We start from the raw sequence: 25,080 nt of genomic DNA on the forward strand, positions 1-25,080 counted from the left end.
GACTATGAAAGCTGCCTGGAATCTTATTTGGATCAAACAGACCAGATGAGGTTTTCTGCAATGAACATTGTCCAGACAGTTTATCAGTTTGGCCAAAAACAAGGTTTGCGTTTAAAGCTTCTTTTGAAAATTTTCAACATAGTAAAATGGAATTCATTTTTGAAAATATTAAAAAGTCTAAAATGCAATTTTTGTTAACTGATACATGTACTTATAGTTATGAACTTATGTACCAGTAATATAATACATGAATAAAAAACTAAAATAAAAAAACAACAACTTAAAAAAACTAGAAAAGTGAATGGTAATGTACATTTATCCCTTTGAGGGTTACTGGTACATATATGTACCACAACTTTGAAGCATCGTAGAAAATTAATTTGTTGGTCGATCGATATAATTTTCACACAATCTCTCAATTTGGGTTTAATGTTTATATTTCCATGATTTTTTTGCACTTGCCACCTTCAGATCAGCTGTTTTTGTGCCTTAAAGTAGTCCGTTTTCGGTCATTCTCAAGGGCATAGTTGTTTCACTTACTGGTAAGTATACAAAAACATAAAAACAAGTGACTGATAACGTTTTTTATTGTTTATGTGTTGGTTGTCAATAATTAGTTTTAAAAAATAAAACCCAAGTAAAAATGTAAAAATTTTGGACATACATGTTATGGTACATATATGTACCACTGTCCATTTGGGGAAAAAAAGTCAAAAATTTTCAGTTTTGTTGAAAAATGCTGTTGTTTGTTTTTTAAGTCCAATTAGAACTACAAAACAGCACATTTAAGGTTTTTAGTATTTTTTATTTGTATTTTAAGACATTTCAGAACAAAAGTGACAGGAACAAAAAGTTATTTTTTCCACTGAGATATAGCATTGTGGAGGAAATTTTGTTTGCTGATGTTAGCGACACTGAAGATGACCTTGCTTTAGATGCAGAAGATGTTAAGGTTCTCCTAAAAGATTCTAAATTGTTGCTGCCAGTTCAATGCTTGATTGTACGGTAGCAAAAAAGCAAAGTCCTAGTGATTAGAAGAGATCTGTAGCAAGTTGAACTTCAACAACAATGAAAATATGAAACCGAGAAATGATCCAATGTATGATAGGGCTTTTAAAATTAGGCCAGTACTACAGCATTTTAATTCATCATTTCTATCAGTCCTATTTTCTTCCGTTGATGAACATGTGATCAAATTTCAAGGGCCACAATTCTAGTATTTGCAAGAAAAGATCTAGCAAAGTCAATACAATTGAAAAGATCAACAATATACAAAGGTGTAAGCTTTGCACATGTCAAAAGATTCAGAACAGAACCAACAACAAGTATGGCCATTGTGGCACATATCTTTGTTGTGCAAAGGATAGGAAATGCTTCAAACTTTATCATAAAAAATAAGTTTCTGTGCTTGATTTTGTTGTATTTTAATTTTTTGTGACATGTTACCATTTGCTATCTATGATTTCTTCGTACAAAACTAGCATTTCCTTTTCATCTCTATATTTTTCTGAAGCTAAGTTTACTGAACTGAAATCCTACACCGGTAATGACAACAACTATTGTTGAAATACCTGCACCATTATTCTATATTTACAAGTTTTCTGGCATTTTTGTATGCTGTTGACTAGGTTTTGTTTGTTGTTTTGTATTTACTAATCAAATACATGAAATACAAGTATTTTTAGTAAACAGAGTTTACTTACAGTGATCCTTGAATACATTTTTTACTATAAAAATGGATTTGCGTCAAAATTGAAAAAAAAAATTGAAAAAAAAAATTTCCCCAGATGATTGCTGGTACATATATGTACCATGCTCTAAAATAAACAAACTAAGAAATTACAAAAAATTTTTTGGGGGAATACTTTTTTTGACCCATTTTAACTAAGATTTGTTGACTGAATTAAAAAAAGCAGTGCACAAAAAAGTGTGTCCCTCAAAGGGTTATTCATTAATCATATAGGTTATGACTTAATAAAAAACAGTGTAAAGGTTTCTTCACTAAATCTCTTTTAATGAAAACTAACTTTTTTGAAAGGGTGGAATGATATGTTTGACAAATTAAGTGAGATCTTCAATGAAAGAATTTTTATGTCTGCTGCCAAACTACGCTGCAAGAGTGTCCCATTGGAATCCAAGGCTATGGAGTAAGTTGCTTGGAAACCCCCCTTCTAAAACAAACATGTAACAAGTTCACAGCACACATAGAATTACATTGTAATTTCTAAATTTATATACATTAATACTGCGTGTATTTATATAAATATAGACCTAAATTCAGGGAAGATCCCAGTATTAGTTTGTTGCCTACAATTGACCTGACTTTAATAGATATACACACTGTACATTGTAATAATTTCATTAAAGGCAATAGAGTTTTTTTACAAGTGTTTTAGTTGGGCTCATAAAAACAGCTGATTTCGGTTGTTTCTTGAGACAAATTAGCAAAATCGAATATTACCTTTAACAATGCATAAAGTGCCACTGAAAAAATAGCACCTGATTGTGTAATGGGTCCAGGGATGGGAACCCCTTGTTTAGACAGAAAAAAACTATTTAGACAATAACAATGTTGTTACACTATTTCAGATGTCAGTTGCAAATCCTGCTACACATGGAGTGGATATCTCTTGCATTTTCCACATTATCTTGTACAGACGATGATTTGGTTGAAGCTGAATCAGAAGTTATTATTGCACTGTTAAGAGTCATATCGCTGTCTATGAGTGTCGAGAAGATGCGACTATTTCTTAAGGAGATTCTTCTGGAAAAGTATGTGTATCTTTGTTAAAATATGAAATATTTTTACTCAAACTGTGTAGCATTACAAATAGTTGTTTTAGTCAGAAAAAAATATTTATTTTCAAAACTTAACTTAGATATTTGGACAAGTAAATACTTAAATGTCATATTTGGTATTGTGCCACCTTTGCATTGAACTATGTTGGGCAATTGGAATTGCACAAATTGCTAGTTGGGGCCATGTATTTTTATTTATAGTTAATTTTATGATGTTCCATCAGTGCCAGATAAGTTTTGTGCAGAGATCACATATTGCTGAGATAATGTTAAGGCAGTTGCATAACTATTTGACCATTTTTTAGTTTCGTTTAAAAGTTTTATGTTGTTTGGACTCGTGATGGGACGATACCAGGTTTTGAAGCGAGTACCGAGTCTGAGTACCACATGTATATACTTTCGATACTGAGCACGATTACCGAGTACTTAGGTGTAGGGTTGTACTTAGTTGTATATCACTGGCTAATTTATCTGCCATGGTTGGGGTGCAGGCGTGCACACACTCATGCTGAAAAATGTAATCTCCATGTGATAGCGAAAAAGATATACGTAAACTGGCGGAACTTTTTTCCACTTTTGTGCTGTCTGAAGCAAATATTGGCGTAAAGTTGCCCGTATTCTTATGGTATAAATCGGCCTTCGGTACTCGCACGTTGGTATTGAAAACTGAGACAAAATATTTCGATACCAAGTATGAGTATCGATACCACTGAAATCGTTCGATACCATCAATACCGAGTACCGGGTACTCATCCCATCTCTAGCTTCAACACAAAAAAATGGAGGGGACTCAAGCAGATTCCCAGATGAAATGTTTTATAGCTTTACACCTATAAATTTCAATCCCACCCTATTTTCTTTAGCTATGCAAAAACATGTGGAAAAGTCCTTTTTGAGGTACACAGTGACTTGATGTTGCCAATACCAATGGAACTTCATCACCATGGCAATGACAAAGCTGCCGATGACAGTTTTTTTGGCCCACTCTCCATTGCCCCAGGGAGCAACCTTCCGAGTGCCGGTCCCTTCTCTGCAATTAGTTCTGTTGGAAGTCAAAGTTCGACAGATTCTGCTTTAGTTCATAGGTGTGTATGAATAGCTGCAAACTAGTTTTTCACACAAACAGGCCAACATAGCGCTAGCTTCATACAAACACATAAATACATAAATAAATATTTAAGGGACTCCACTTGTAAATGTAATAAAGCATACAAATTAAAAAAAACGTAATTCCCCTTCAAAACTTACTTTAAATCCAAGCATGTAAGAACAGGTATTTGTTATTGCAATCAGTTATGAAGAGGTAGAGACAATTTGCTGCCGAAAAGGTAATCACAACATGCGTTTACATTTGCAGACCAATCAGGCCTCGACGAGCTTCACATATTAACCCAATCAACAGGCGGCAAATTGTTTTACCTGAAATATCAAGAGCTGCTGACAATAAACATTCCAGGTAACTTTGCAATAAGTAGGCTTGTACACAACAGCAAGTGAATTTCAAAATTGATTTTTCTTCTATTTCTGAATTGTATTTTTCTATTTTTGTTTCCTGTTTTTTTTTAACAGTGGGTTGGATTATGTATATAATTTCTGTCAAACAGTTAATCAAACTTATCTGACATTAGTATGTGATTTTTTTAAATTCCCTTTTATTAAAGGAACTACGAGTAAATTTAAGTCCTATAATGTCCAAGTATAATTGTCCGAGTTATGGGTTTGTTTTTGAGTCATTTGAAAAATATGTTCCTACTAATGCTGTTACTGAACATGCAATTGGCAGTTTTGTTATAAAGTATTTTTTTAACAATTTTGTTAGTTCCAAAAAATGAACAAAATATAAAGGTTTATATTTTTTTATTGTTGGTAACATGTATTTTGCAGGGCAAAGACTGTGGAGTCAGCAAAGTCTCGTTTATTTGTTGGTTCACGACCAGATGCGAAAAATGATAAAACCAAAATAGTTCCAGAAAAAATTGTTACACGAAGCAGTACGAAGAAGAAAGACGTCAATCAGAATAATGGTACGATATATTGCTAAGGATTTGGTATAAAAACCTAAGCCTACTGGGCGTATTTTTGCCGTGTATTAAATTTAGAGGTTTCGTGTATTTTTAAAAAAATCGTGTAGTTAATTAAAAGGTGTTTGTGAATAGCCGTTCGGTAATTATTAAATGTATTCACATTAACACGTCTAGTCTTTGTGCGTATTTTTGCCCAAATACTGTTTTATGTTTTGATTCTACTTGTTTTCATTCATCAGTCACAAAGGATGTGGTGAGAGTCAGGAGAGACCTTTTTGCATCGCCATCAAAATCAGAAAGAAAAAGAAGCAAGAGTGAAGGAAGACTACTGAAAGTGCCTGACAAGAAATCTGCTAAAGAAGGTTGAAGTATTTTTTAATTTTATCGCGCGCAAACTGATAGTTTATTTTTTGTGTAAAAAAGCCTTGGAGGCGTACAAATTTTCCTACATAATAATTTTTGGACTTATAAACCCTCTCCGTGTGTTAAACTTTGATGGTAGCAAACCCTCCCTACATATCAAACTATGGGACTCATTGACCCTACGTTGAATTTTTTGGCTAAAAAATTGTCACTACAGAAACTTACAAACTCTCTACATATTGCGTAGTGATGGGACGATACCAGGTTTTGAAGCGAGTACCGATACCCAGAACGAGTAAAAATACCTTCGATACCAAGTACCGAGTACTTAAGTATAGTGTTGTATACCACTGGCTAAATTATCTGCCATGGCCGGGGTACAGGCGACCTCAAACACATCATGCATAAAAATGTAATCTCCTCACGATAGCGAAAAATATATTCGTAACCTGGCGGAACTTTTTCCCGATTTTGTGCTGTCCGAAGCAAATATTGGCAAAAAGTTTCCCGTATTCCTATGGTGTAACCGGCCTTCGGTATCGAACGTTGGTATCGAAAACTGAGAAAAAATATTTCGATGCCGAGTACGAGTATCGATACAACTGAAATCGTTCGATACCGAGTACTCGTCCCATCATTAATATTGCGTTAAGGTGTTGGTGGTGTAAACTGTAATCGTATTTTGGCTCATGTCTATCGGTGGCCAGGCTAGTAATAAGAGAAAGAATGTTAACACTTTTCTTCAAATATGATTTTAATAGTTGATGTTTTTTAATTTAATGAATCGGATAAAAAGTCGTCTGTTTTGTGACGCATTAAGCAATTGTGACGCCACATATAAAGGATTATTAAGAGGCAAATGCTTCTGACCCAAAATCAGTAGACCCGAAGTTGTTAAAATCGAGATATATATTTCACCTATGCAGACATCACCAGTCTCTAAAAATTGCAAACAACGAAGGTAAAATAAAGGAGGACAGATGAAAAAGCATACAAAATAAAATAGAAAAAAAAAAATCATTCAAAACATTTGTGGCGTCAAATGTAAAAGAATTCTTATTTTCGTTCAACAGAAGAAACCAGTAAATCGACTCGGAAGACATCAGTGATGGATACTCCGGCAGCGAAACAGAGGATGACGGCTCTTGCTCGCCAGAGGATTAGGATGAGGAGGAGCCAGGAGGGATACGAGAAGGGGAAGAGCAACTGTATTGTGGAGGAGTCACCGATGAAACAGGAAGACGAAGCGGTCGATGCCCCTGTCAATCAACGCTTGGAAACCAAGTTAAAAAGGTCTGTATTATTTCATAAGTGCTGAAGTTGGCTGTATTTACTAGCATTGGTGCTCTACATCGAGAATAACATTATTTAATAATCGGAAGATAGTTTATGGTTTGTGGTCCCAAACCTTTAAACAGTTAAACGTTGTTTTTTTTTATCACGACACACTTTGCGAGCTTAACACACACGCTAAAACTTTTCCAGCTAAGAGTTTACTTGTTGAATAGCTGTATATTCCTAGATACACCAAATTTACTTGTTTTAGTAGATTTGTAAAAATTATTTCTATTTATGACATTTCACGTACCAAAATCCAACAACTATTTTTTGTTCCAGAAGTCCACGTCACTCTGTGATGCTCACACGACGTCATTCGTTCTACCGCGATGACGTCGGTGGCAAAAGTCGAACGATCACTCGAGCAAAAATTGTCCAACAACATAAAGAGGCTGTACCTCCTACTCCACAGCTCGCCCGTTCCTCTTCACTTTCTCATACAAAACCCGCGGAGGATTCTCTTATTTCGCCAAAAAGCCTACTGTTCTCGCACGCAAAACAATCCAATGCGCCAGCCTCGGTCCGTAGCAGGAGACGCCTTCAGCTTGTGAGCGCCGAATTACCAAAGCAAAAGTCGCCGTCCTCCACCCGTAAGAACTTATTCTCCGGTGAAGAAGCAGTGACGTCATCTTTAACTGTGGTGGTGTCATCTGCTGCGACATGCCCCTCTGTGACGTCATCGTCGGCTTGCGTGACGTCAAACGTAGAAAAGGGAATCGGGGAAGCTTTAGTGTATACAACGCCAACCAAATTTGAAACTAGCTTTGAACCAGCTTCGCCCACTCAACCAGCGCGGTTACCTTTTTCGTCATATCAGGGCGTTGAGGCGGAAACACATGTCGATAATTCAAACAGGCCACCAGCTGTCGTGAAAGCCAATCCTGTACAGCAAGTTCATAGGCAAACCGCAGTTCCAGCTGTAGAAATTCAAAAGACGCCGATTAAAACTCCGCGCCGCTCTCCCCGATTGCGTAGCAACAGTAAAGACCCTCCGATCATCGCCTCGCCCGCTCGCGGTGACGTGTTACGACAGATCGGTCCCCTTGACAACTACGTCGTACGAACACCGACGCCCGCGAAGCGACAGCGACAGGTCACACCGACATCGACCTCGCGTCGAAAACCCTCACCCAACGGGGATCACATACAGAAATGGCCGCGTAGAAAACGAATTCTCGCCAGTCGATCCCCTCACGCCAATCACAAGCGCATGCGACACGAGAACTCGGTAGACGACTCGGTCTTCGCTTTTCTCCAAGAAGATGGCGTTTCACCTCTTCCAAGCGTCAAAGAGCCAGTTCCTACCGACAGCCCCGACCTGGGCGTGTACATCGTGTCTTCCAACGACAACTGCCGGCAACGAATCAGCCAAATCCCGCAGACGTGCGACGGAGAATCCCCTGGTGTGGAAATGTCGGATCTTTTTCGCCGCCGACTGCTTGAAGCCAGTGTTCCCCTTAACGACATAGCTGTGACGTCTGACAAGGTGAGTCCTACCATGAAGGGGATTTCGCATCCTGGAGGACTTTGCTCAGCCACGCTTTTCCAGGCCCGAGTCGGGTCGCCTTCCTCATCCCGTCATATTCAAATGGTGCTGCTCCCAGATGATTGTGAATCGTAAACCTCAGGTCGCTTTTAGTTCATTTTGTATCAAAGGGACTTCGGGGTGTCAACTATACACATTCCATATTTGAAACAAATCGGTTAAAACAAATCCACGGACTTGGTCCCGAGTTCCCGATTAAACAGGTTATGATTGAAGTTTTTTATTTGTTTTGAATCGCCTATTTAAGGAATTGCAATAGTGGCAGTATGTATTGCTTGGGTTTGCGCACCAGGACTATATTTTGCATGGATCCACCTACTTCTACCCATTTTCATGGTTGCATGCACCAAAAGAAATACCTCTCCGCGTGCAACAAGTCTTAGCAAAAACGTTCAAAATTTACCGCTGTTTGGTCTCTGTGTTATATGCAGTTTGCGAAACTGAATCTCAATCCATGCTAAAATGAATTCACCCGTCAGTGGAACGCACGAGGTCAATTGGGCTCGATTTTTTTTAATTTTGCGTGAAATTTACTGCAAAAGTTCTTGGAGTGGGTAAAGCGTCTGTATTTCTTGTTTTTTTGTGGTCAAATGACAATTTTCCTATTTAACGATCTCGCAAACCATGAGACAATGTTCAGTTTTGAGGTATACGAGGTTACAGAAAGAAATATGAAAACTTTAGAAAACAGAAAGTTAGTAAATCGTAAAAGGCAAAATGGACACAAACATAAAAATCATACAAAAGTCGTAGCGGTATATGTACAAGGTGAATGACAATTGGCAAGGCATATAAACGCAAACTCCTGATGAATTTAAACTTAAAGTGTGCTTTGTTTGGTATTATATCTACTGCACATGAACAGCAAGAAATATACATCGCTGGCAAAAGAAAAGTTCGCAATTTATGGTTGCAGTAACTGAAGCCATCCAAATATCGTTCACATTGCGAAAATGACAAGAATATTTTGTAAAGTTTTATCCTGGCCTTTGTGTCATCCACTCAGTCACGTTGGGCAACGCTTTGATCTTGTCCATGTGAGCTCTCAATTTCGGTGCCAAATCGAATATTTCTTTTCGGAGGGTTAGTAGAAAGTCCCCAGCGTTCAGTATTGCAAAGTCGGCATAAGAGAGCTACAAAGCAATAATCATAGTGACTGCACATCCAACTTAGATGCCTGCAAAGCTAGATATATATATTTTTAATTACTGCGCACCTGTCCAGTAAAGTAGTCCCCTCCACCTTTTACGAAAATTTCCTCCAAATATCCCAACATGGCTGGAATTGTTTCCTCCAATGCTTTCTTCCATTTCAATGCCTGTACAAAAACAACAGTTTTTTTCTAGTAAATATTTGCTTTGATAGCACCAAACGATAAAAAATGTACAAACCCCCAACGCACTGAATCAATGCAAGGAATAAAACAAGAAATAATAAATATTCACATAGTTGTTGGTGATTATTTAGGGCAGGCAATGTAGGCTATAACATACCAACTTTCTGGTTGTGTAGTTGCACATTAAAACGCGTTGTTGTGTTAAACTTAGCTCGTATGTCTTTTCTGCTACAAACTTTATCTTCGAGTACGTGCTTCGGTAAGTAAAAGTGAAAGTTATTTTGGGACTTATGGGTAATCACAAAACGACGTTCGTTTGGATACCTCTATATAGATAACATTACACAAGTACCTTTAACTCTGGGTTCTCTTCAGCCCACGGCAAAACCATCATCAAGTCAAAAATGCAATCAGTTACCATGTCAGCAATCGCTTCTTCTTCATCGGTTCGACCGTTTAATTTACATCGCCTGGCTGCATAACGCAGTATTGTACCACTTTGGCAAATTAGCTGGCCGTCAACATCAAGGACAGGCAATTGCCGAAACGGCATGTCTGAAAAATAATAAAGCACGACATTTGCCTCGCAAAACGATAGGGCACAGTGGTCGGCAACTGCCGGTCCGCTGCCCGGTGGCGGTCCACGAGAAGTTCGTTCCCGGGCCGTATAGTTTTCAGGTTAAATGCTTTGAAACAACTTCCACGTGCATCCCGGAAATGATAAACTAATTTAGGCGTTTTTATTGCTAAATGTTTGAAGTTTTTTTGAAGGCCGGTCCGCGATAAAATTTTAGTCCGCAGTGCAGAAAGGTTGCGGACCCCTGCGATAGGGCATTTTCAGCTGTGACGTTAGCCAGAAGAGGAAAAGTAATTTGATACATTGCAAGTCGTTTTGTATGTAGCATAACTTTATGCTTTCCGAATCACTCACAACTGGCGGTTAACAGGCCGATCAGTCTGTTTTCATTTTAGCCAATGGAACGAAGTGGTAGCGTTCATTATGCAGTTAAAAGTTATGCTAGAGAATTATTACAATTAACAAATGCGTTTTAAGATTGCGCACATCGTCCATATTAGTTGATTAACACACAAATGACTTTACATCACAAACCCTCGCTTGAGATAAACAACACAACACAATGACATTGCTTTAATTGTCGGAAAACAATGTAAACCTATAGGAGCTATAGCTCGATTATTGCCAGTCAATTTCGGGATGAAATCATTTAAAAAAACTTTAATACTTTCAATGCTACACCGCGTTTATGCATAGTACACGTTACATATCAGTGATATCACCTTTCTTCATTTTTCGCCAATCTTCTTCGTTAACTCGAATGTCTTCGTATTTCATACCAGTGTAAGCAAACATAAGTCTTGCAGTTTCCTCACGACCAGACACAGTAAAATTGTAAAGTTTCATTGTACCAGGCATTTCTACAGCTTATCTTGTCACTCTATCCACCAATAACTTTGCTAGATTTACCGATACCAATTCGCTGTGTTAAGCAGAACCTACTGGCAACATAACACTGTTTCCCGCCATAAATAAGCAGCGCATGGCATTGCCTCGCGTTGTGCAACATCGCCCTGGTGCACTGAGGCAAATCGTGACACGCCTGAACTGTTTTCAGTGTACAGTTGTCGGTGTTGCTCTATTGTGGCGTAATTGCTGTAGTTTGCCGTGATGGCAACCCAACGGGATTTTTTGTTGATTGTAAGTAAGGCGCCTGTGCAAAAAGTGTCAATTAGTATGAACCGTTTTTTGCTTGAAATGCTGAAATACTCTACAAATCCTTAAAGGTCTGATACGGCACAACCAACCGAACTATTGCCCATATATAACAAACGCAATTAATTATTCAATGATTGAGAAAATACATGACAACCAAAGAAAAGAAACGAAAATGTATTGCAATGCCAACACCTAATAATTCAAATAAAAGTTTGATTTGCGTGCCGTTGTCGAAACGGGCATTTCGTTGTTTGTTTTAAATCGAATTCCCCCAAATAACGAAAAGTAATAGCAGATGATCAATTGGGGTGGTATCTAATATTGGAAGGTTTTATGCAATTTGAATGTTTGATAACTGAATCACATGAAATCACTGTCAAGACATCGCAAACGGGGTGATGTGGTCAGTCTTGCCTTCAAAAACCGGTTTTCATTGAACGTGACGTCACACCTGCACCAACGCATCATGGCTCGAGGCAAGACGCGTGATTAAGAGAAAATGAACGATGATTTACATCAACTAGACGCCCGCTACAGAAAGGTATCGGGTATCTTTAATAGCTGCATGTTTTGAATTGGTTTTTGTTCGTCTGCCTGGAAAACCTTTGGACTATTTGGAATGGATTTAAACGGCTACTTGCAATTTCGACAAGGAACTATGTTGTTACTGATGATTTTAGCCCTGCTGAAATCTACGCAAGGTTTCGGACCCAAAAAGCTATACAGTTTGGCTTTTGACAGAGACATATCTTCAGTTTCGGTAAGTAAGTTTCAACGCAAGAATCTTGTTGCATAAAACTTGCGCTTTAAAACGGTCACATTGGCAATAGTCATTGAATAGAATCTAACACAGGGGTGGGCAACATACGGCCCGCGGGCCGGATCCGGCCCGCGACGGAATTTTGAGCGGCCCGCGGACAGTTTCCGGTCTTACATGATAATGTGGCCCGCGGCCACAGTCTGCCGCAATCCCCCATTACTTGCTTACTGCGTCAAATTACAGTTGTAACGCTCCCCAATAGCAAAAAAACTTCCCGCCGTTGTTACCATTGCACCATACGTCCATTGCTACGACATAACTACCAACCTTGTGTGTGTCCTACTTTAACGGTTTTCTTTGTTTCCACACGTATAGCCTAGTTCAGGGGTGGGGAACCTGCGGCCTAAAGGCCACATGCGGCCTAAAGGCCACATGCGGCCTTTTAGGGCACTAAGTGCGGCTTTCGATGGCAAAATACATTTTTAAGATGTTGATATAACCGACTGCACCAGGCGCTGAAAAAAAAATAGACAGAAACGTATTTTTGACTTTATTGCAGATTATTTTTTGATTAGTTCCAGGGCAGCGGTTTTCAAACAAGACCCATGGGGTCCCATAGTGGTACATAAAGCGATTTCCATAGTTAGGACTACCAAAAACTCCAGGTTCAGCAATTTCTAGGTTAAATAAATCTTGAATGTTGTAGTGAAGATGAAAATGTAGTGAGGAATTTTAATTAGCTGGGACCGTAAGTCCTACAAACTACGAGGAAATAGCAAAACGACCATTCTGTAAGTCAAAAAGTTTGAACATCACTGCCCTTGGCCTGGAAAATAGTCTATGCGGCCTACACGAGTGTCGATAAATCGTTTGGTAGCCTTCATAAACAAAAAGGTTCCCCACCCCTGGTTTAGGTGGTCAAAAATCCGTTTCAAATCACTGGATAAATACGCGATTAGTGTATCGATTCAGGAATCCGGCCCGCCAAGTACTTCATTTTCCCATATCAGGCCCGCCAACTGGAGAAGTTGCCCGCCCCTGATCTAACACTTAACAATATAGCAATAACCTAAAGTACCATTTGAAAATGTAACATACACAATTCCAATTGCACCATCTTTGTGTAATGTTTACATTAAATAGGTCTTGTTTACGTGCAGAAGCAAAAATACAATACAAATTCATGACATAACAATACAAACAACCGCTATATTCTTTTTCATTGTCTACTTAAGGTTGTCAACAGACAGTTGATTATCACAGCTCCTTACGAGATTTCTGTCGTTGATAACGTGCAATGGAAGTTTCGACAACGAGGCAGAATGGTTCCTCGAATTATTAACAAAGACATTGCAGATCCAAGGATGATTGGAAGGATTCCAGGTAGCTTTTGTCTTAAAACGTTCTGTTCTGTATTTTGCCAAGATCTGCACGGTTTAGTAGAAGCCAGGGTTAAAATAGGTATGGCAACAAATACTGCTGTTTTCGTGACTGCAAAAATAACACTCTTGAAACGTGAGTTTAGTGACTATGCACAACCGACTGCCCGATCGTAGCGTTTGTTATAAGGCGATGTGATTGACTCAGCAGTCAAAACGAAAAGTTTCTGCTGACTTATTGCTGCAAAAAAACGAAGTTGTAAGTGTTTTTAAAAAAGTTGTTATTGAAGTGGTGCAAAATAAGATATCTGATCACTTCTAAGGCGTGGTGTGTTATAATTAAAGTCCGTAAAGCCACTTAAACTAATTTGACTATTACTGGTAAAACTGCACCAAGTGCATTAAAAACTCCCACACCGGAGTTTTAAGTCGGGCCGGCTTCGGGGGTAGGTTTTTTTAAAAATTGGGCCTGATTCGGGCCTGACTTTACACTCTGTGTCAGTATTCTTGCTTAAATATATTTAACTAGCTAAGTAACTAGGTGCTGTACCACGGGCGCAAATCCCGGGGGGGGACGGGGGGGACATGTCCCCCCAAAAAATTTGGTTGGGGGGGACTTCCATTCATCTGTCCCCCCCAATATTTTTAATACCCTTGAGCTAAAAATAAGATATAAGTCTATTGTTCAATATCACACAAATCTAACGACATAATACTACTTCATAATCCACATTGTTTTCAACAATGGAACTCAATCGAATTGTTTGATGTCTGTGCAAAAAGCTTGACAGTGCATTTGGTTGATGGAATATTTGCGGCACTACAAGAATAATGTCTCAAAACGTTAAACGGCTTAAAGTTAGCAAGATAGAACAGTATTTCGTTTCCAACGCAGCGAGTGGAAAAACAAACTTGAGGAAAGTAGATAAGGTCAATTCTACAGTGCCTGAAAGTGTTTTACTAGAGAAGGAAATGAAAATACTCAAAGGTAAAACCAGTTCCACAACAACAGATGGGGGAAGCAACTTCTGTTTAACAGAAATAAATTCTGCGGATCTTTTGTCACAATCTTGCCCGAACCAACCAGAAGATGTAAGCCATTTGCCAGCAAAGAACTGCGGCGGTAGATTTTTAAAATTTCAGACCAAGTGGTATGTTTTATTCCCGTGGATCCATTGCGTACCAGGTGTTAATGGGGTGCTCTGTTTTATTTGTTCAAAAGCAGACAAACTGGGTTTGTTGCACGCAGTTCAAAAAAAAGAGCCTGCGTTTATATCAGACGGTTTTCGAAACTGGAAAAAGGGAAAGAGTTCATTTGATTTGCACCAACTAACAGAAACACATACCTTTGCCACCATGCAACTAGATGCCATAAAGCGGAAGTCTGTTGCACTTCAAATAAACACAGGCTTTAACGAACAACAAGCTGCCGCCAGGCGATCGCTGATAAAATTGTTCACGTCTTTGCGATAGTTGTTGCGACAAGGTCTTGCTATCCGAGGCCATGACGAGGGAGAAGGAAATTACCACCAACTCCTAAAACTTCGTGCTGAAGATAGTGCCGAGTTAAAAGAGTTCCTCCAGCGAAAAACCAACTTCACCTCATTTCGTGGTCAGCAAGAAATGACACAAATGTTCAGTCACTTTATTTTACGAATTTTAGCGTCTAAAATTAAAGCCAATGGTATGTTCGCAGTGATGGTCGACGGCACACAAGATATTTGTGGAAGTGAGCAGGAGTCTGTTTGCATCCGCCATGTCGATTCGGAGCTATGTGTACATGAAGATTTTCTGGGTCTGTACAAAATGCAGCAGACAACTGGAGATGCAATTGCAAGGATGATTTTAGACGTTCTGACTCGATTTTCCCTATCTGCTGGTCAAATACGTGCACAAACGTACGACGGAGCCTCAAATATGAGTGGGAAGTACAATGGGTGTCAAGCCGTTATTAGCAGTCAGTACCCACTCGCTACATATTTCCATTGCCAGTCACACTTGGCAAACTTGGTTATGCAGGAATCAATTACAAGTTGTCCGTTTTTCAGAGACGCCGTCCAATGGGTCCATGAACTCGGCGTGTTATTTAAGAGATCTGGAAAGTTTAAGGTAATGCGACGTAACTATTTTATGTGTTTTTTTTGTGTGATTATTAAATCATGATTAATGTTTGCAGGTTGTGTTTGAAAGCGTTGTTGCTTGTAGTACGGAGCTCATCAATACAAAAGCATCGATTCGGCCACTTTGTCCAACTCGTTGGCTTTGTCGATTGTCGGCAATTTTATCGGTATTGGAAAATTATTCTGCTGTAACTGAAAGTCTTCGCAGCATGTCGGAGGGGAGTACAGATTCTGCCACCAAAGCCAATGCTCTTTTGAATCGTTTCGAGAAAACCGAAACATTCTTAGCTTTATACCTTGTTAAAAAACCAATAGCTCTGCTGGAACAACTAAACAGCTCGATGCAGGCATCTTCTTCAAATTTATCAGGTAGTAAATTGTACCAATTTTTAGACACAGAATGCTTAGGTTTGTATGTTATGCAGGTTCAATAGAGGCTGTAGCGACAACAGCGAAGCAGATACAAGTATTTCGTGACCCTATAATGTACACGAACCTTTTTGATGAAACAACAAAGATATCAGCGAATTTGGGGCTTGATGAAATTTCTGTGCCACGCCGGCGGCAGCCGACACCGCGTTTCGCTGGATCCTCACCGCACTTCCACGCCAAATGTGCCAAAGACCATTACAGATTGTTGTACGTTGAGTTTATTGACTGTTTACTTGGGTGTTTGCAGAAACGGTATGATGTCCGCAACTCAAGCTTCCAAACATATTTGGAAATCGAAAATATGATAATGAAGGGCACAGCAACAAATTTAGATTTAATTTCAAAATATCCCGAATTGAATGTAACTCAACTATCTGTACAGTTGCCGATGTTTAAGCAGCACACGGGGGCAAGTTCTGTAAATGAAGCGAAGTTAGCTTATCGCGCTATGAGTTCCGAGCTACGCCAGTTATTCACGCAGGTATTTATTTTGCTCAAACTGCTTTTGGTGTGCCCTGTCAGCTCTTGTGAATGCGAGCGAAGTTTTTCAACACTTCGGCGTCTAAAAACTTGGCTGAGAAGCACGACTATACCCAGGTTCGCTTAAATCATCTAGCTGTTTGTCACGTGCATTCAGATTTACTCGATCAAGTACCGGTTGAAGAAATCACTAAAGAGTTTGTTGCTGTTTCGGAAATTCGTCGAAACGTGTTTGGACATATTTGACAACAAAACTGATTATGTGTCATAGATTTTTTCGTTTGTTATTTTGTTGTTTGTTTACAATACACAAAAATGTTAAAACTCAAAATCTGTTTTCTTTTTTCCTCCTTGCGTTTGCTGCAAAGGTTTCGAGGCAACGTATTATCTGTTGTCAAATAAAATCTTTTTGGTGACGTCATCTACAGCAGTCATAGGTCCCCCCCCAATAATTTTAATGGATTTTCGCCCCTGTGCTGTACTAAACTAATGTCAAACAGCCCCAAACTCGTTCAAGACCAATTGTATATTATTTGTATTGTATCTTGTGTTTGTTGTCTTGGACTTTCCTGAGGCTTCGATGTATAGACCTGTCAATCAAACTTTCCGGTCCAAACGTTTTTCTCAAAAACGATTTTGGTTCGGACCGGGTTCGGGCTCCAATTTCACGCTTTACAACTCTATTCCACACAGTAATTGAATGTTTCTTGCTTTTTATGGTTTCTATTTTTCTGAATTTTTCTTGCAGCAAACACGTTCAAAGGTGACAAATCCCCTTCATACTGGGTGAGCTCAAGAGGGACAAACTCTACTAACGGGGCAATTCACGTATTGAAACAAACCACTGACTACAGCAGTAAGTTTATTAGTTTCTGAATTGGTTTGAATAAAACATGTATTATTTTAAAAGCAAATGGTTTTGAGTGAGTGAATTTGATTTTTTGCAAAAGCGTGCGAAAACTGTACTGTATGTTAAACGTACCGTTGCTTGCTTTTAATTGCTGTATTTTTAAGGATTAAATCCATGTTTATTTCAAGTGGCTTTGTCTTCACAGTAACATTTTTTAAACACTTTCAGTTTTGGGAGATATTACTGTTGATTCTGGGTGGAATTACGAAAGAGCGCAGTGGGTCGACATGAACAAAGATCGACGAAGAGATTGTTTGACGGCGAGATACAGAGGCGGTGGTGAGACAGCATGTTCCTTATTAAAAAATGTTTTGAAACACATGAAACAATTACACGTTTTAGTATGTTACAAAACTTAACGTTTAATGAAAAAAAACTTAATTTGAAAAGAAAAATCTCTTTTAAAAAGTTGATATGTATGGCTTGCATTGAATACATGCGTAATGCACTTATTTCTCTTTGTAATACAGGCTATGACCCTAGTTTCATCACGCTTTCAACATTGCAATAATTTCTGTGTAAAGTTATTTACTTTTTGCTCCATTGGGCACACAACATTCTATTTTATTTCAGTGGGACAAATGCTTTGGTTCGAACAACCGAGTGGTCAAACAATTTGGGGTCAGCGAATTATCCACGAAGGTTTAGCTGATGGAAATTTTGTTGGGTTTCTGTACGATAAGAAAACTTACATAGCGGTTGCCGGGAATCAGTTTAACACTCTTGGACTCTACTGGACAATGCGTAAGTGAACATGCACAAGTGCTTTTGCCCAAACTGCAATCAAGTAAGCGGATCTATCCTTCGCGTAAATCTACCCCTTTGGGTAAAATTGACTTGCTTGGGTGATAAACGTCAGTGAAAAAAGTTTTTGCGTTCCTTTGTTGATTAAAATGATTTACCTGGTTTGGTCCCGATTGCCATGCATGTTAGTAACCTGATGTCAACTTAGGTTTATCTAGGCTGGTGTAAATTAAATTTTGTCTTTATTTGGTGTAAATTGTGTTTCGATAGTGAGTGAAAACCAGTTAGATTTTGCAAAATCAGGATCGAGTCGAAATAAAGCTTTTTAAACTCTAAAAAAAGCTTGAAAAAAAGTATTGACACAAACGACTTGAACGTGATATGTTTTAACGTACGAAGTTTAAGTTTAGCATTTTGCGCCTGCAGTTACTGTACCGGGATCCAAATACTGGCTTGAATCTTTAACACCGGATTGAATTTGTGTTACTTGTTCAGATCCCCGTAACAACTGGTCGTTCAGTCGTCAAGTTCGCCACAGAGTTGTGGATAATTACGGAAAGTATTACGACGTACAGTATGTGGATTTAAACAAGGATGGACGTCCCGACGTGCTAACGACCACTGTCCAGTGAGTACATGCACTATAACGAGTACATTTTTGTATTTACACAGAAGGTAGCTAGACAGAGTATGGCTTTCTAACAGATTCATAAGCAGTTTCAAACCCAAACGAATAAGCCTGAAACCCGAACTGTTTGTAAATAGGCCGATTGTATCGGCAACTGTAAAATGAGGCCCGAATTAAGGGGGGCAGTATTCAGGTGTCGTACTTTCGGGCTCGAACTAGTTACAAATCTTCGGGGGCCAGTGATCAGGCCCATGTAAAATAAAACGTTTAACAAAATTGCTATCCAAGTACCATAAATCCACCTCATCTTACTTCTTGAGCGTTTCCACAAAATTGAAACCATAAAGTTTTATGCCAGTTTAACAGCATTTTTGAACTTTTGGTATTTGAAGTCCAAGTCTTGTGTATTCAATAATTGTAGTACTATCTCCTAACCATTTACCTGAAGTAGGCCATTGTTTATTAAGTTACATAATTAGGTTTACTGTTTTTATAAGGTATAGGACGTTTACAAAAAATGTTTGTAACACTTGATTTCTTGCCTTTACAGAATTGCTAGTTCCCGGGGTCAAGTGCTTGGGTATGAAATTCCTTACGACATCCAAAACGCAGTATGGAACCGACATGTACTCGCTGGTGGCTTTACGGGAGATTACAGCCCTGGAAAGGCTACCGCGTATTGGCCCAATAAATGGAAACGAAAGTGAGAAAATGGTTGTAGATATAAAACTTCGTTCGTACATTTTTTTACTAAATTTAAAATGTCAAATGCATTGCGCACTATTTTGTTATTTATTACAATTTTGTCTAAGCTGCTGCCAAAATATTTTATCTTTTGATTTTTGCAGAAGCGACAGACCCAGCATATTTTTAACAGGAGGCAGTGAAGCGACACTTTACATTTTGAGTCCAACTCCGAAAAACAAGGGTTGGGGATATTACAAGTCCGATGTGCGTGGTTTGTAATAAACTGCGTGAAACAAAAAAATAAATCGTACCAGTTTTTCTATGACTTTAAAGTGTTAATATTTTGACAAATTTTTAAATTAGTCTTTTTTGTTTCTTTAAATCAGTATTTTTTTATTTTGTTGAAATTTATTGGCATCTACGAAAGCGCTGACTTGATTAATTTTAATATCGCCTATAGTTTATAACGTTGTTTAACTTGTGAAATTGAAAGAGTGTAGATCATTTGATTAACTTGCTTTTAATTTAAATACTTTTAGCTTACTGCTGGTGTTGGAATGCCGGGAATTCCGTTTATTACTGATCTTAACGGGGATTCATTTCCAGAAATATTTGTGCCACAAGGAGGACACGTCCACGTGTTTTCTTACGGTCAGTGCAAATAACCATGCATGAAAGAGATGATGAACAACTAAACGCCTCCAAAAGCTAAATATATTAAAAATCTTACGACGTTATCATTTTAGCAATTGTTTTTTGGTTTCCTGAAAAGGCGATTCTATAAAGTATTCGTTGTTTGAGTGTCCGCATGAATAAGACTGACACTGATGATACATTTAAGCAAACAAAAGACGAACTTAAAAATTCCGTTTTTAAAAACGGTTAAAAAATCAAGCAACTGACGGTGCTGGTCGTCTGTCGCTTTTCTGGGAACTTCAAGATAGATTTTTCTTAACCGGCTAATTTCCAACAATTGTGCTACAGGCAATCATTGCATTAGAATATTGACACGTATTGTTTTAAGTGAATTTATTTGTAACAAATAATCATTAGGCAAAGTTCCTCTTTCGATAAATCGTTAACACATTTAGTTTTAAAAAAGGATAACCAATTGTTTGCTTTTAAAACGCGAGTTAATTTCTGAATAAATAGTTAGTAACTTCTTATTAATCTCCAGATTACCAATCTTCTGTCGCGGATGCACCGAAGAAACGAGGATCCTCATCTGCTGGAAAAGTTACCATAACAAAACCGCCAGTCAAATTTCGACCCCCTTTTTTCCGACCCCTACCCTCTGTTCCTCCCCCAGCTATAGGCCCCAACGTCTCCCCAGTGGGCCCCATACCCGCCAGTCCCCCCACCAGAACAGGGTCAAGTTCAGCAGGGGGCGGTGGAACATGGAGTAACCAAGGTAAGTTTGTTTGACAATAAAGAACACAAAATACTTAAGAGCGTATATTTTAAAAGGGAACAAATTTAAGTTACTAGCTGTACTACGCGCATTCAGTGTTATTTACCCTGATGAAGGCGACCTGTATAGGACATCGAAACGTCGGAATAAAAGTACAATTGCCAGAAGAGCTCTCTCTCTCTCTCTCTCTCTCTCTCTCTCTCTCTCTCTCTCTCATACAACTTTTTAGAACAATAACTAATCACTATAAAAAGTTTGAAAAAGTAAAGAATGTATAAGAGCAAGTAAATTTTCAGAATAGGTACAAACGTTTCTACCTTGATTTAGTACTTGCCTGTTATATCTTATTGAGGCATTTGTCCCACGGGCATGAGTAGTTGTTGAGTAAATAGTTTATTTCTTTTTGAAGGTGGCAATCTTCCATCAGCTGGCAATCCGTCACCACCAAGAGCCCCAAATTTAGTGACTCAAAATAGGTAAATGATTGATGTTTTGTTAATAATTTTTGGACAATAAAAGTTTTCAAAATAGATATATGTCATTAGATAGGTGTTGCAAGACTGCTTTAGCTTCTGTTCATGAATATATATTAATTGTTATTTCTGACACTCTAATTTCTCATGTGTAACATGTTTACTTAGTTTTGTCATTCGAAAAATATTAAACTGACCCATTGGGGTTGAAATTATCCCTGGTGAAAACCTCTGGATATTTTATGCAGATATTTTATATCGGAAATTTTGACACGAGATATTCAGCGTAACAAACTTTATGAATCTAACTCAAATCAGGACAATGCGTGCAAATTAAACCAGTCCGTGGCTAAAAGTCTGTTCTGTGCTTTTGTCACAGACGTTTGAAACATTAGTTACAGCAATAGATTGACTTACTTTAGACTTTTTTTTTCTTTTCACAACTCAATCTTTTTTTACTATTCACAGACCCCCAGTTGCCCCGGCCCCTGCTCCGAGCGCGCCCGTACCAAATCCTCAGCCCCCATATTTTCCCTTGAACCCGTTCAGCAGCGGAAATACCCCTCAAGGTTCCTCGTTTGGCACTGACGCAGTTATTCTCGGTAACGATGGGTGGCTCTACACCCGAACTGGGTATTCACCCCAATATCTAACACGTTTAAATACGAGCGCCCCACCAGCAGTGGATACAAGTGATAATGTGAACCCCACTGGTACGGATCAACCATATCTGCCGGGCTCAGAAACACTACCTCCGAGTTATGACTACGATAGTGAGTGTTTAATGACTTTATGAATGAGTTTAGTTAACTTTAGTTGTATGCATGGTTTAATCCTTGTCCAGGTTTAAATGTAATTACCTGCAAATACCTACAAACAAAAAAAAATAACAGAAGTTCAACTTTATAACTGAAAACAATTACATTATTTTTTGATAAAAACTAGCAAATACAATAATCGTACATCAAAACAAAAACAAACACTTAGTTATAAACAAAAAACACAGCAAAACAATGACTAGAAATAAAATCAAAAAATAAAATCAAATAATCGAAACAAAATCATGAAATAATAAAGGGCAAACACACAAAATAACTTATTGTTTGTCGTCCACAGTCGCTCCGCCCAACCTGGTACTGTGGGTGACAGCGGAATCTTTCACATATAGACAAGAAGCATTAGATGTGTGTGAAGTAAACAACCAGGTTCTTTGCTCCCTCGCACAACTTCAAGATGCTGTGAGAATTGGTGGAGTTGTGCCTGACTTCGAGTGGGGATGGTTCGAGATGGAAAACCGAGCTGCCAACCTACAGGGATGCTCGCCTGGTGAGAAAAAATATTGTTACATTGTTAAAGTGTCACAAAGACATGAATACGACAGTTATAAGTCGGGCGAGGCTGTATGGCAGTGGTTCTCAACTGGTGGTCCATGGACCACTAGTGATCCATGATGACTTTTTGGGTGGTCCACAGGACGTCCACTACATTTATTGATAAACTTGAGATGATTGCATATTACATATTGAAAGAGTATCAAAATGTTAGCTGTTATCTCACGTCTTGAAAATCGGTTTTAAAGAATTATGTTTTAAGCCCAAATGGTTGTTTCCTATGCATACTTTAATTTTGCTCCAAAATAAAATGGTCTACGATCTTATTGTTACTGGGCAAAATAAAATGGTCTACGATCTTATGGTTACTGGTGGTCCATGGCCCGAAACGAGTTGAGAACCACTGCTGTATGGACTACAGTTTAAATAAAACCAGTTTTGTTGGGTTATGACTTTACATTAGGTCATAAATGTGTCGTTATTTTACCTTGACATATGTAATATTCGGGCCTAATTGGAGCTTATTGTAACAATATTTGGCGTTCACTCCCGCTTACAACTCTGAAATGGACATAGTTACGAAAACCTAGCGCCAGACACGCTAATATAGCAGTAAATTGGACATTTAAATAAGTTTTTTTTCTAAACATCCAATATGCCTGAAAATTCAACACTTTAGTGTTGCTGGATATGCCTAGAATGAAATCTTCAATAAATGAAAGTTAGATAAGGGACTGGAAAAGATTTTTTTTATTTTCCATAGGCGAAGTAAGATGGGAAGGATTCGAATGTTTCAACGGTGACGTGTCGCATACTCCAGTGTTACAGGAAACGAGTTTGCCTTCGCTATGTTGCTCTGTCATCAAAGGTGCTAACGTGACGAAGCAGAAATTTGTGTAAGTTGAAATAAATATATACCACTAATGTTAACCATGGCTTCAGTTTCTCAAAACTCTGTGAACTACTTTAGATAGGAACGCTTTAATAAACTTTTTGCTTGATTTAGCCGTTGTTCCAACTTGTAATAAAAAGTGAGTAATATGTACCAATCGGTATTAAGGCTCAATGCTTATATTTTTCAATGTATGAGGATATAGATTCTAGTCTAAACGACTTACCTTACAGATAACTATCGTATTTAAAAAGGGAAACCTATTTTGAAATAAATTTAGGAGGAAAATGGATGCCCAGGTTGAGTGTCAGAAATCGGAACGACATCTTTGTTCTTTGGAGGAAATGTTGGAAGTTTGGGATCAGGTAAATAAAAAGTTCCGATTTAAGACACACCTTTCATGAATCTTAATGTTTAACATTTTAACACAGTTAAACAGTAAATTTTAAGGCATGATTGTAAGGAAAACTTCATGAAGTAAACAACTTTTCTATTGGCCAAACTAATTGACAAAAGCTTTCAGCAAACTTCAAATATTGCATTGTCTGATCATGATTTCAATTTTCCGAAAAATATATCGCTGTCAAACCGAATTTCTTGTCACACTTATGTATGAATAATACGGCTTGTTTTTTGAATAGGGCTCGTTTTAAGTTTTTGCCTGAAAACCCAAACAACTTTCTTTCAGCCGTGTCTTCTATTACCCTTTAATAACGTTTTTGTTAATATTTAGTGCTTACAAATTACTGTTTATTTCAGTCAAGCCAGAAGGGCTTGGTAACCGGTTGGTTTTCGGGGTCGAACCATCTGGTCAAGATGACGCATTCTTGTGACGTCAACTCCGTTTCGTGGCCGGGTTACACTTGCGTAGCTGGAAAGTTGGAGGTTACAGCTGTATCAACGGTCGTACAGGAACACGCTTTCTGCTGTGGAGATGCCGAAAGGACTGTCGCCTCGTCTTTTGTATTGACGCTTGCGCTCGTGCTCTTATGGTGTACCGTACTGTGAAGCATTACCGCGCCGTGTCGCAAGCTGCCTTAATATTTAGTGCAATATTATGCTGTATAAGGATCATTTTGGTGAGATGTGGAATGTTTTTGCCATTGCGGCAATCATTGAGTAAGGACAAACTTGTTAACTGTTTCATCTGTTTCAGTTTTACGATTTAATATTTTCCAGTCGATCGGGTCGATTCATAACATTATTCTATTTCCTTTGCAAGATGTTGTTATGCAGTGAAATAAAATTTTGTATAGTTGCTGTTTACACTATTTGTTTTGAAACCTGTTACTCTGTGGCTTTTCCCCAAAATAAAACTGATCTCAGTTATTAGCATAAAAATATAGTTTGGTTTTCATCTCTACTTGTTTGTTACACCAAAATAACTTTTAATTTTTAAATCGCAGAAGAATACAGGTAAACAGAAAGTAAAAAGTTTTGTTTGGTGAAAACCTGTCACATTGTTTCCTAATAAATTCAATTTAAATGTGGTCTTTACTTTATCGAGTTGCTGCTTTATGCGGTAAACGTAACTGCAGGAGATTGAAGAGTTTTATAGTGCGTTTGTTTATCGGCTATCGAGAGAACATTGTCTTTTCCGTAAGTGATGATAAGTTTGAACAACAGGTAATAAATCCTTGGACTACATGCCCCCTAAATTCAAAATTTGATCACTAATTGATAAATCACTTT

The 25,080-nt window shown here is 38.3% G+C and overlaps 4 protein-coding genes across 5 annotated transcripts in view; 3 read left to right on the plus strand and 1 right to left on the minus strand.

Annotated features, from left to right (window-relative positions):
• LOC145212345 (uncharacterized) overlaps positions 1–8,716 on the plus strand; it is a 13,359-nt gene extending 4,643 nt beyond the window's left edge. For both annotated transcript variants that reach the window (XM_080080446.1, XM_080080447.1), the window contains exons 10-18: positions 1–103; positions 2,039–2,147; positions 2,590–2,772; positions 3,663–3,884; positions 4,157–4,255; positions 4,684–4,823; positions 5,063–5,185; positions 6,260–6,479; positions 6,804–8,716. In XM_080080446.1, coding sequence (XP_079936572.1) covers positions 1–103; positions 2,039–2,147; positions 2,590–2,772; positions 3,663–3,884; positions 4,157–4,255; positions 4,684–4,823; positions 5,063–5,185; positions 6,260–6,479; positions 6,804–8,145 — 2,541 coding nt within the window. In that variant the 3' untranslated portion in view covers positions 8,146–8,716. The remainder of the gene's footprint in view (positions 104–2,038; positions 2,148–2,589; positions 2,773–3,662; positions 3,885–4,156; positions 4,256–4,683; positions 4,824–5,062; positions 5,186–6,259; positions 6,480–6,803) is intronic.
• A 45-nt stretch (positions 8,717–8,761) lies between these two features.
• Positions 8,762–11,012, minus strand: LOC145212348 (hematopoietic prostaglandin D synthase-like). The gene is made up of 4 exons (XM_080080451.1): positions 10,706–11,012; positions 9,759–9,961; positions 9,287–9,388; positions 8,762–9,203 (listed from the first exon to the last, which is right to left on the minus strand). The coding sequence occupies exons 1-4, from the start codon at positions 10,839–10,841 to the stop codon at positions 9,048–9,050; spliced, it is 597 nt and encodes a 198-aa protein (XP_079936577.1). The 5' UTR covers positions 10,842–11,012; the 3' UTR covers positions 8,762–9,047.
• A 628-nt stretch (positions 11,013–11,640) lies between these two features.
• LOC145212346 (uncharacterized) lies at positions 11,641–24,654 on the plus strand. The gene is made up of 16 exons (XM_080080449.1): positions 11,641–11,901; positions 13,137–13,284; positions 17,061–17,168; positions 17,391–17,501; positions 17,796–17,966; positions 18,462–18,594; positions 19,145–19,297; positions 19,443–19,545; positions 19,821–19,932; positions 20,459–20,692; positions 21,102–21,168; positions 21,634–21,938; positions 22,282–22,491; positions 23,260–23,392; positions 23,669–23,753; positions 24,148–24,654. Exons 1-16 carry the CDS (start codon positions 11,761–11,763, stop codon positions 24,394–24,396), a joined length of 2,463 nt encoding a protein of 820 aa, XP_079936575.1. The 5' UTR covers positions 11,641–11,760; the 3' UTR covers positions 24,397–24,654.
• LOC145212347 (zinc finger MYM-type protein 1-like) lies at positions 13,291–17,054 on the plus strand. The gene is made up of 3 exons (XM_080080450.1): positions 13,291–15,389; positions 15,457–15,769; positions 15,826–17,054. Exons 1-3 carry the CDS (start codon positions 14,904–14,906, stop codon positions 16,437–16,439), a joined length of 1,413 nt encoding a protein of 470 aa, XP_079936576.1. The 5' UTR covers positions 13,291–14,903; the 3' UTR covers positions 16,440–17,054.
• Positions 24,655–25,080: the final 426 nt, after the last annotated feature.

Source organism: Phallusia mammillata, chromosome 2, assembly GCF_965637545.1.
Source record: "Phallusia mammillata chromosome 2, kaPhaMamm4.hap1.1, whole genome shotgun sequence".
Lineage (NCBI taxonomy): Eukaryota > Metazoa > Chordata > Ascidiacea > Phlebobranchia > Ascidiidae > Phallusia > Phallusia mammillata.